Genomic DNA, 12,302 nt, shown 5'->3' on the forward strand with positions numbered 1-12,302 from the left:
GCAATACATATTTACATGGAGCGGGCAGGGGAAAAGAGCCAAGGATGCAGTAAAGTAACAGTAAAGTTACTATCAAACTTGTTCCATGTTTGACTTAATGGAACTTTTTGTGGGTTTTTAACACTGAAAAAGGCAAGAATATTCAGAATGAATCATTAGAAAAGTGCTATAAAAATACTTAGTTAATACTTTAAAGATCTAAACTTCAACAGATTTCTTACATCTGAGAATACGGAAATCATGGACTAATTAAGGTTACAAAGGAACCTCTGGAAGTTACGTGGTCCAAGTCCTTAGCTAGATCACTCTGCTCACAAATATCAAGTTGGGCTTTGAATATCTGAGAGGATAGAGACTGCACAGCCCCTTTAGGGAGTCTGTTACCATGTTCAATCAACTCTTGTGAGATATATATATAGATATATATATATATATAGAGAGAGAGAGAGAGAGAGATTTTCATATTTATTTCCCACCCCCCATGATACCTGATCGGAATTTCCCTTGCTGCAACCTCTGCTCATTTCCCCTCATCTTTCCACCAGGCTCTCCAAGAAGTCTGTCTCTGTCTTCACTACAACCCCTAGTTAGGTAGCTGAAGACAGCAGGAGGGTTTCTATAACCAGTATCGGAACTTTTGTTTAGAACTACAACTATGAAATTCCTCCCTATTGACAGATCTTTAAGAAAGAGACAAAATTAATAGATTCTTATTAAAAATTATTACATCCGCTATGATGAAGCTGAAATAATGCAAAACAAAACCAAGAAAACACTCAGCTTGTAAGTTCTTGGAAAAAGCAGAAGCAGCATGTGTAGTGACTACTGTCACAGTAAGTAACAACTACTCCTTCTGCATCATAAAGAAAATTTCCTACTTAGTACCACAAGTCAGTATTGGTCTATTTGATTCCTGAAGGATCTTCTACAAGCGCGAGGAAACCTGACAGAGTCATTTATGAGAGTCAATCCAAGTTTGGAGGGGAAAGCAACAGAGACACAGCAAGTACGGAACGCAACTGTGTGTCACTCCACAGCCTAAGAAAATGTTCCTAAGAGCTCGTTTGCCCTTTTCTCACACTGAGGCAAAAGGGTACTGCCAATGGGAAGCTGCTGGCAGAAGAATTAATTTTCGGAGTCACGCAGTACTGCCTTCAGGAGGAAAAGGGACAGACTCACAGCAAAGTCTTTCTCATCTGTCTCCAAAACATTAACCTGTCAAATTCACCAGACACATTTCAAAAGGCTGGATCACAAATACTGTCACAGGTAAGATGATGGTGAGCATTTATGTAGGGAACTAAACAGTATAGAACTGATAGAGAAACTGTAGTCAATACACTTATTTTTTTTAAAGGACAGGTTAAACCTGCCTATTGTTTGGTACTTAAAATAACTGAAACAGCAATGCCCACTGGTATCAGAAGAATTATACAATGCTTACCTGCGACCACATTCTGAATATTTACCAATATTTTTTAATATTAAGGCAGCTGTTAATCGGATGTGTTTAGTTATTGGTCCCTCTTTTTCATCCTACAAAAATAAAGAGAGAAAAAAAGTAAAAGCCCTGTAGTAGCAGGCAACAATTACTATCCAATACTTGAGTCAATACTAACTGTGAAATCTCTGAAGACAAGGTTTCTTGATCCCCTCCTTAATGCCATTAGGGCAGCACTCGGATGATTCACAATGGCCTTCTGTGCTCTGGGAGTAGAGGCAGTACCCCCTGCAGCTGGCTGCCTACATTAATAAAGACAGAATTAATAAAAATAAGCTTTGCACCACTTTCTACAAGATTAACAACTCTGAAAATTTATTTTACAATTCTTTAACCTATCTGAACAGACACACGAAGATCCTTTAATACTTGGTGCTGGTATATGATTAGCCTTTTGTTTCCACAGAGATAAACCTTATTGCAAAGCTTTCCAAAGAGCCATAGGCTTTATTTAATGTGAAAAAACACTTCTCTTGAAGAAGTACTGCTCATCACCCATGACATTTGTGAGGGAAAAGTAATATATTGCACTAATGACATAGGTACGCTTCAGGAAGTGGCTATTTGAAATGACAGGCTTTCACAGGAACTGTGATAGCATCTATGCAAATGTCATCTGAGATTTGGCCACAGAACGTCCTTAAAATATAGCTACTTAAAACTTTATACAGCTCATAGGGACCATTAAACACTAAGACAGTGTAAGATACCTATTAACTGCGGTTAGTGAGGAGTAATATAAAAGTAACATGATTTAAGTTATGAACTAAGACATAAAATATCTAATTGTTAAATGAGATCAAACATTTGTAAAACCAATTATCTGCAGCCTTCAGACAGATTAATAAATTCAGTAGCGTATTTCATAAAGCTGGTACAAATAACAAACATAGCAGAAGAAAATTTTCCATTTTCAGTATTAACACTGAAGTCAAAGCTGTATTTCATATAAAACTTTGAAATTAACTCATACGATTAGAGTTTAGAATATATACATATGCATCTTCATGTAATAAGACTTACGATGCATCTCAAAAGATAGTTTTGCACTATCGATGGTGAAAAGTATCAATGCACTTTGGTATATTTAACAATGTTATTACGAAGTCTTTTAATACCCTAGTAGAACCTGATTAGAAGTGCAAGTAGTGCTTACATACAAGGGCAGCATAAAATCAAATGTAAATGTTCCATTTTTTTTTTAAATGAAAGCTCATGAGAGTATTATTTAGGCATCTTTCACTGTAAGCGAATATTTTAAGAACAAAAAGTTGAATTCTCTCTTCAGCGAGACTTTCTTCATAACCTGAAATTCTAACACATGGAAACCTAGTTAAAAATTAGAAAAAGGTTCATACGAGTGGTTTAAAACCACAAAACAGAAAATTAAGAAGTAATAACAGACAGACTCCTCCCTAAAAACGTAGCTCATAATCACACTGTCATCTTCCTCTGAATGGAAATAAGGGTTTGAAAGCCTATACAAAGGAAAGGGAGAAGGGCAGGGGCTAAATTAAGAAACTGCTGGGCAATGAAATATGTTTATAGGAGACTGAGTACCACAGTAAAGGAATTATCATCTTCAATTTTAATTCCTGGAACATTTTTGTTTCCCTTATATTGAGAAGAACATGGATTCATCAATGGAGGCTGTTCTGAATGTCTCTCTTCAACAGCCACCATACTATATTTTAGCCAGTTGAAGTATTGCTGCCTTGATTCTAGAGATACTGAAAAGGGATAACTGCAAGAAATTAGGAAGATGTGAAAAGATTGCCTTCTCTTCTTAATTTTGGAAAAAAAATTGATAGAAGTTACTGAGACATCAGGCAGACTGATTTGTGCCTGTGGGCAACAACCTCCCTCAAGAAACATCTAGATTTCTTGAATTTCTTTAATTATATTATCAGCTTAACTTCAAACCATATCATTCATCTTGTCATTTGAAGTTATCTCCTGCCCCACTCCCACAGTGCATGAAGAATATTTTTGGTAGCTCAGGCTACCACCTTTGCTTCAGTGGCAACAAAGAAAAAAATTCACATGAATCCAAAAAGATTCAAATACAGTCAAACAGTTAATTGCTACTGCTACCTGAGCTTCCAGAATGTAATATTCAGCTACCTCTGAAAACCAGAAGAGGAAGAGTTAATATAATATAACCTTAAAAGCAAAGAAATACAGAACTGAGGTACACAGCCAACTCTGTGATGCAGCTTAACTTTGTCCACCTTCTTCCAGCAAGAGCCATTACAGATTTTTTCAAGTATGTATGTTGTTATGATAGACAGAAACGATGATTAGGAGAATGGGTTCTTGTATGTTACACTGTGTGCCACAGATTTTACTTCCAGCACCAGTAACACTGTCTGCACTCTCTGAGGCAGGTGTGGTTTTACTAAATGGCAAGGGATTAATCAGGAAAGTTAGCCTAATTAATGCCTAAAACTTGATAGCTTAACACATGCTTCATCTCAGCACCAGTTTTTTAAGTTCTTTCAGCTTTATGCAAGAGTTTAGTCATATGGACTATCAGTGGTATGCTGATATATCTGACGAGTTTCTGAGACTCAACAAAAAGTAAATTAAGCCAACACCTTGTAAATCAGCTTTCAGACACGACCATGTAAGCCAGCTTGAGGTGACCTGTTGGAGCAAGCTTAGGGTTTCATTTGACAAGTCACTGATTCTGGAAAGCAAATTATCAAGTCTCATTTTCCTCGTGTAGCTAGATGATCTTTTCAGTTGTGCAAACATAACCCACATAATCTTACAGCACTGCCACAGAGTTACACATTCTGCTTAATCAAAATACTCCCGTTGATTTCTTCTTTGGTAAAAAAAAGAAGTAACAGAATCATGAGAGAAGAGAGTAAAAGTAACAGACAAGGAAGCTCTATCATTTCATGAAACAGTTCAGTGTATTAACTGTTGCGAGTCCTGAAAGAGAAAGGTCTCATCCTTTGATCTTGTTGCAGCTCACCTCTCATACTGGTGTTCAACTGACTAAAGCGTGTACAGTCCACTCACCTGGCAAACCCACTTTTTTGATAATTAGTTTTTTAAAAACAGAATTGATTTACCATACAATCAGACAAAAACTAAAACTAGTTCTCTTACTATAAGCAGTGCACAGCCACAAGAAGAACAGATGGCAGGGAGAGTCAAAACATCCTACTTTGAGTAGTGGATTGCTCTTATTTCAACTTGTATTCCGAAATCACATCCTTACTACCTTGTGATATCATAGTCTCAATTAGAAGAGGGAATGTGTGAATTTTTTTTTCTAATATGAGTACCTGTGCCAATTTTAAAGCAGCCTGTGAGGACACATAGCTATGGGATGTGTTATCTGTGTGATGGAACATTTTTGTAAAGGCAGAGTTGGGATCACCTCATGCTAGTACATGGTATCAGCCCTATGCTTCCCACTTACCACGTATTTAAACTACATTACCATCATTCCTCATTTTGTGGTTTTCAGAGGTCTGAATGTTGCTCAGCGTAATGAAACAAGGCACCATAAAGCAATTATAAGTGTATGTTAAGAAGAAGTTTATCTTAAAAAAATAAAAGGACTGCCAAACCAGATTTCTCAGATTTCATATCCAGCTTCTCTGCTGCCTCCAGCAGCTTGGTAGTAATTTAACTAGCCACGGAACAGACTGCAAAAACCTGCCTGGGACCACTGACGATGTCTTTAGCTTACAACAGACACTCCAGTTAGTTACTAACGAAGACCTAGTCTTAATACATTTATACAAGTAACTGAACACTGAATAACTCCAACATTAACATAACCATCCCCATAACCCCACAGCAACAGACTTGTGCTCTCCAATATTAATTCCAGATGCCTGAAATAATTCTGGGGAAGAGGAAAGCCAAAGCTGATTCCAGGTGGCAGCATAAAATTAGAAGACTCAGAGGTGCTGCTGTTTATCTTGTTTGATTGTTTAAAAGAAAGTTTGTTACAAGAGACCCTGCACCAATCAGCCCAAATTTAGACTACAAAACTGGAAGGAATACAGCGAGCTACAAGACAATCCATTTCAGCTGCATGAAACAGCTGAACTGTACACAGCAAATAACTTTCCATTTGGACTACAAGCACTTTCCTGTTACAACAGAAGTTACAAAATGCTGTCCAGTTGGGTAAAAATCAGGAGAATATGCTGAGAACAATGTTCATCACAGAGTTTTGACCCACATACCTTAAAGAATTACCTGTTCTTTTTATGGCAACTGTAACCACATCTCCCACGTGAGAATCTATTCCCTCTTTTCCCCATTTCATCTTACTGTAACGGACCTCAAATTTGATCACTGTTATAGACTCTACAGATGGAGAGTTTCACTTATTTAAGCCAATTTACAAATACACAAATTATTCCAGTAATTTCTAGTTCTCTTATTTTCTCTATTGCTAATGAGGCTCAGGTCTCTTACTTATTGGGAGGCTTCTGATTTCCTGCTTGTCCAGGTTCATCTTGCTTTAATCCTGCAAGTAAAGCATCTCTAGAACAGTGCTTATCCTGTTTGGGGAAAAGAGAACAACAGTGAGAAAGGTGTGTGAAATTTTATCATGGAATACCTACTACTTTCTGAAGTAACATGTGAAAGAAAATCTGCACCTGTAAATGGGTAATGAAGGAAAACCTCTGCCGCTGGAAAGGTTCACATCCCTCCCATAAGCACTGTCCTGGGTAGACATCTTTTCCTCCATGTTCAGTTGCTGCATGATAGAAAACCTGTGATGGTGTCTGAAACCACCTACAAAAAGATGGGGAGGGGAGCTTAAGGGTTTTTTCCCAGTTGATGGTAAAGTGCAAATATCAGAAGCATAAACCCATACTGGTTAAACATTTTTACTTTCTAAAACAAGACATGCATTGATAAGTGAAAAGTCATAACATTTTAAAAGGAAAAGCATGTACACATATTACGAGTGAGCTACCAATAAACTGTATTATTATTTTGTCAAATCCGATTGAAATTATCATGGTTCTGTTTTCCTGTTTTTACTTTACCAAAGAAATAATGCATGTTAATTCCAACAAATCCATTCTCTGCAATATAAGCAAAATACAGCAATATACTATAAACAACTAAAAAAGTCAAGCTCTGTGTATTCCTTTTCCTGTTTTCCTTCTTTACTGGCAGTCACACTCAGACCCCATTTAAAACTCTAACTGGGAAAAAAGAGATGCACACCATTCATCCTATTTGCTCTCAATACCGCACACTTACCAAAACTGATGGAATAAGGGATCCATCTAAAATCAGCGATCTTTAGCACCTGAATTCTAAATATTGGGGAAATGGCTAGGTATCACTTCCTGATGTACAGAGAAGTCAAAAAACGTCACTTATGTGACCCTTTATAACATCTTCATTTAAATCTCAATTTTTACGTCCTAGAGTCACAGAATAGTTTTGGCTGGAAGGGACTTCCAAAGATATCTCGTCCAACCCCCCCTGCAATGTGCAGGGACATCTTCAGCTCAATCAGGTTACTCAGAGCCTCATCCAACTTGACCTTGAATGGTTCCAGGGATGGGGCACCTACCACCTCTCTGGGCAACTGTTCCAGTATTTCACTGAATGAAAATTACTTTTCAAAACGTCAAACTAAGCACTTTGTCTGCTTACAGCTCCAAAGCAATTAAGTGCTTCTGCATCAATAGAAAAGATGAAGTTATCCTATGCCTGGCCCTGTAATACTCTTTTTCTGGATGTTCTATTTGGTAAAAGCAAAGATGTGACACGCCTTACAGTGAGCTCAGCCTGCTAAGAGCTTTCTTCCATTTCAGAAGTGGTAGAAAAGTTACGACTCACTGTGAATGCCACCTCAAAATACTAATGAGCCAACAGTCCTTAGATCTGTATTTTCAAACTGTCACATAGTCAAAATTATTTATTTATTGTTATATATAGTGATTTTCCATTACCATCTGATATATTTCAAAAAATATTAAATTAAAATAGTGAATGACTCAAAGAGTTGGGTGGGTTTTTTTAGTCTAGATACACCTTAAAACATATCTCAAGCATTACAAATTGCATCCCTTACTTCAACAGAGAAAAAACAGCCAAAATAAACAAAAGACTTCGCTGCTCAGAATTTATTTCAATACAACTAACCTAGCTCATCAACAACCACTTAAGGCTCAGACAGAAGAGGTCTAGAAACCTAGTTGCTGCCATTTGGGAAGTCATTACCACCAGCTGTCTTCACACACGTGCTGGACAGATGCCACTGGCGCAGCAGTCTTACTGAAGGAGACACATGCAACCACCTCAGCCGCTCTGGTTCACATTGCCAGTATATTAGTTTCAGCTGACCAGCAAAGTCTTTGTGTTAAGGTGTTTGACTGAACTCACTGGGCTGAACAGTGCCAAGAGGGAGATGACCTCCCATCAGAGACTTCAGCAAGCAGCCAGGGATGAAGCAACATCTTAAACCTCCAGCAGTCATTTATGGACAGGTTCGCTGCTCTCAGCATATGAATAGCGGATCAGTAGGTGCTTTGGTCCAGCCATCTCCTTCCATGTCCTACTACTCATTTCAATAGCATCCACTAGGCAAACATAGTTGCAATCGATACATGGGCCTAAGCGTACAGACACTGTTACCTGAACCTATAAAGGTGTCAAAGAGCTAATTTCACCCAGAGACAAGTCTTAGTTACAAAATAAATCCTACTGCAATAACCATCTGTAATCCAGTAATCACCTGCACAGGCAATAAATACTACTCTCTTAATCATTTATCCTTTCCACACCAGCCAGCTCTTACTGAAGAGAAGCTGGGAAGGAGAAATACCTGCCTGTTGCTGTTGTTCCAGAAAGCCCGTAGTAGGAAATGGGGGAGAAAAAAAAAAAAAAGTTTTACAACTACATCGGCTCAACAGCTGATGTTTCAGAGGACAAAAACATGTCTTTCCACAATAAAGGGGAAGTCAGTATGTAAACTTAAGCCTGACACAAACATATTTATGAGTAATTCCTGGCACGGATGACAAATTTCATGGCATAAGTGAAACCGAAAATGTAGTTTAAAACATTCTATTCAACATGGCAAGGCTTTATGAAAATAAAGCTATGTCAGCTATGTTGATTCATTCACTGTGTAATACATTCAGTGTTATACTTCAATCACTGATCTAAGAAGATTCAAATTTACTACCATTTTTCCTTACAGAAACAACTAAATATTTTTTTTTAAAAAAAAAGCTTAAGTACTGAGAATATGGTCAGTTCAGTCTAGACTCTTGTTTCCCACTTAATTTCTAAATTATTTTGTTCAGCTGCTGAACAGAACATTAAACTAGTAGCTGACCTGACAGGCAGCAGAGATTCAATCGCATTTCCAATTCACTTTTTAAATACACAGCAATTCAAGAGCAGACATCTCCTGCCTACCCTTGAAACAAAATAGCAGCTTTTAAATTAAGCTGAATATAATTAGTGGTACTTGCAGACAGCTGAACTTCAAAGGAAAACACCTACTTTCTGTTACATCCTCAATGCAAAGTAGCACACTGACTGACACCTTTTAGAGTATTACTTCCACTTCAGATACTAAACCCAAATACATCTGCCACAGGCCAATCACTAAAACTGTTTGCACATTTGGGCCTGACCTGGTTGTGGTCTTCAGGGAGCACTAAATCTGCTGCATTTTATTTCAAAATCTTGGTATAATGTTTCCTAATTCAGCTCTAAACAACAAACCAGCAGAACCCGCACCCACACCATTGGAATGTTGCTGACTGAAGCAGCCAGGTTAGCAGGTAGGAAAAGAACGTACTATTTTATTTATTCATATTTATTCTGATTCCAAATAAAATGTTTTTTAAGGCTTTCACTGCCTTCTGCAATACATCCTGGAAGGCAAACTCAATGCTAAGATGTTGTGAGAATTAAGCTAAAAAACACGCATAGAGAAACAGCTGCAAATGACTGTTTCAAATTTGTCTCCAGTCATATCTTGCCGGTTAACTGTGAACACCATGAAAGAAACACTGTTTTGTCATTCTACTATGATGAACCTGCCTGCTTAATACCTGGGCGGGAATTTTGCTGGGGGGGATTGCTACACAATCACGAATGAAACCAAGCAGTGGAGGCAAAGTTCACTTAGACTAACAACCCACTCAAAAGAATCTTGTTTCCTGTTTAAACAACTCAATAAAAACAGCCAAAACCCAGAGCTAGAAATAAAACAGTTACAGTAACAGGTGGTAAGTCCAGATTTTTCTTTTTTTTCTTTATGTCTGTTAGAAGCAGGAAGCCTACAAGAGATTTGATACTCCTGTTTTTAATCAGGCTGTTGAAGAAATATGAATAACAATACACATTAGAGTAAGATGCTAACTTAAAATTTTGGTTCTCTCTTTACTGCAGAGAATGCCGAGTATAATGTTTATCTAAACTGTTTTTAGGCTGGGACTGAAGTAAGTATTTTAACAGCAAGAGAAAACATAAGAACAAGAGCTGTGTGTCACATGGATTACAACCCATGTGCAAAAATCTGAAGGCTTCTGAAAATAATGAAATTTAACCATGAACAAAAATCAGTAAGTAATGACAGGAGAAAGTAAAGCAACAGAAGTATCTTGAAAATAAAACATTGAGATCAACTTGTAAAATATGGGCCCCATAGCCCTTAACTTCAGCCTCTGGAAAACTTACTGGAACAAGATTTTAAGACATAATTACAAAAAAACCGATAGTGTAAGGCAATCATAAGAGTATTGTTTCTCCTCCTGCCCCAAGATATATTCACACCCTAGTTCACATGTGGTATCAGCTTGTTCCATGGTTAGGTGTCACCTCAACTCTACACAACTCATCCTACATAACTTTAGACATAGAAGAAAGTTGGTGACTAACTTATGCTTCAAAACTGTAGTTCAGCAAACTCTCCAAGATGGTATAAATAGGCAAGGCTTCTGCTCAAACCCCCCCCAACTTTTCATTTCCAGCTCAGTACAGCCCACTTTTGTACCAACACAGGAGTTCATGCATTTATTGTGCAGCCAGTAGAGTATGGCTCTATGGTTATAATTATTAGTAAAAAGTAAGTAAAACCTTAATGTATTTCTTGCATAGATAAGTACCTAAGAAACAAAAAAGCACTTTTAAGGTGAAAACAGGGCAATGATTTAAAAAGCACCAGATCTCTACAGTACCAGTCAGAGTCCTATTCCTTGTAAGGAATGAAAGAAAAAAATCACAGCTTCAGGGGTCTACAGATTAACTGTCCTTCAGTATTCCTCTAATTCTGTTCAAATGCCTCATTTTCGCCATCAGTTGCAAACATTCAAACTTCTCCATTGTTCCATCCCAATTTTCTGAATGTCTACACATCAACTTTCTGCCAAATAAGCTTGTCTTTAGGCTCCCTTTGCTTTGTCTCACCCTTTTTCATGCCCATCCTAAATGGTACGCAATTTTTCTCACTGTTTTCAAAGTGGCTATTTGACAACTACCTTAGTTTCACCAATCCGCACCCTTCATTGAAAACTAAACATACTCACAAACCTATTTTAAAAATTAGTGTCAAGACATATATACTGGTAACTATGGTGGTTATGTTTTTATAAGCCGACATCCAAAGGTCTGCTAGCTTACTCCTCTCTCGTCCAAGGACCACAACGACAAATCAAAAAAAAAAATCTAATCATTGCTGTCTAGTCTTAAGGCTAAGTTAATTTTTATTTCCTTTTGTGACAGTGGAGTCCTGTGGCACACAAATGGTGTCATAATTACTAAAATTAATCATAATTTAAATAAGACTTTGACCAAGACACACAAGTACAACACCCTGCCCTTGCAAAACTGGAAACACAAGAAAGATTAAAAGCTGAAAACATAAGAAAACATTGAGACACGATTTGTAACTGGAATACAGTTAACTATTTGCAACACAGAGAACGAGCTTCAGGGCTAGGATTTTTTTTTTCTTTTCAACTTAACTACATGACAATATTTTATTACTGAAAAATCAATATATTACAAGAAAGCCACATACTCCTCATGTTATGCTCTGATGTATAACTGAGAGCAGTTAAATGTCTTGCACTCCCCCATCTCAGCTTCAGCTTCCTCAACACTTTTTTTCACTTTTTCTTTTCCCCACTGACAAAGTATAACATAACTTAAGGAAACAGAATGGATAGAACTTTAAAATCACCTTCTATATACAAGCATCTGTTACATATTAGTAAAAAGTAGTTAAATAAAGGAGCCATTTACTTTTTACAAGATTGCCACAGACACATGAAGTTCTGTCCAGGTTTTTTCATTTGCTCTGCATGCTGACTTGCTGCAGTGTACGAAGGCGGCTGCAAATTGATCTGCTGGCCCTGTACTTGCACTGTTGGTATCGACGTTGCAGGTGTGCTCTGTAGAAGAAGTTAAACCACAGTTTAAAACAGGGCTTATTTCCAGGATACACATACACTTTACTGTTTGTTTAAAAAACTTTTGTTTTAAACTTTACCACAAGTTTTCAGATTTTAACACTTTAAACAGACACAGTAACTTGAAGGACATACAACCTTCACACCATAGTATTTATGCAGGAGTTTCTAATATTCAAATTACTAAACCTTATGCCCAAAATTAAATACAGAATTATGACTGCAAAGGAATTTCTCAGGGACACTAGTGAAGCAAAAGTTAACACTGTTTTGCAAAGGCTTTATTTGTTCTTAAGAAAAGACAAAACCATGCAAGCTCAAGGGGTTGCAGTATCATCAGTACAGGGAGTAGTTTGCTTTCCTATATAAAT

The 12,302-nt window shown here is 37.3% G+C and overlaps 1 protein-coding gene across 1 annotated transcript in view; it reads right to left on the minus strand.

Moving 5' to 3' along the window:
• ARID2 (AT-rich interaction domain 2) overlaps positions 1-12,302 on the minus strand; it is a 105,707-nt gene that overhangs the window by 2,569 nt on the left and 90,836 nt on the right. Inside the window, exons 16-20 of the mRNA XM_005242090.4 lie at positions 11,765-11,913; positions 6,136-6,274; positions 5,951-6,036; positions 1,620-1,743; positions 1,445-1,536 (exon numbers count right to left, since the gene is read on the minus strand). Coding sequence (XP_005242147.2) covers positions 1,445-1,536; positions 1,620-1,743; positions 5,951-6,036; positions 6,136-6,274; positions 11,765-11,913 — 590 coding nt within the window. The remainder of the gene's footprint in view (positions 1-1,444; positions 1,537-1,619; positions 1,744-5,950; positions 6,037-6,135; positions 6,275-11,764; positions 11,914-12,302) is intronic.

Source organism: Falco peregrinus, chromosome 6, assembly GCF_023634155.1.
Source record: "Falco peregrinus isolate bFalPer1 chromosome 6, bFalPer1.pri, whole genome shotgun sequence".
Taxonomy (NCBI): Eukaryota; Metazoa; Chordata; class Aves; order Falconiformes; family Falconidae; genus Falco; species Falco peregrinus.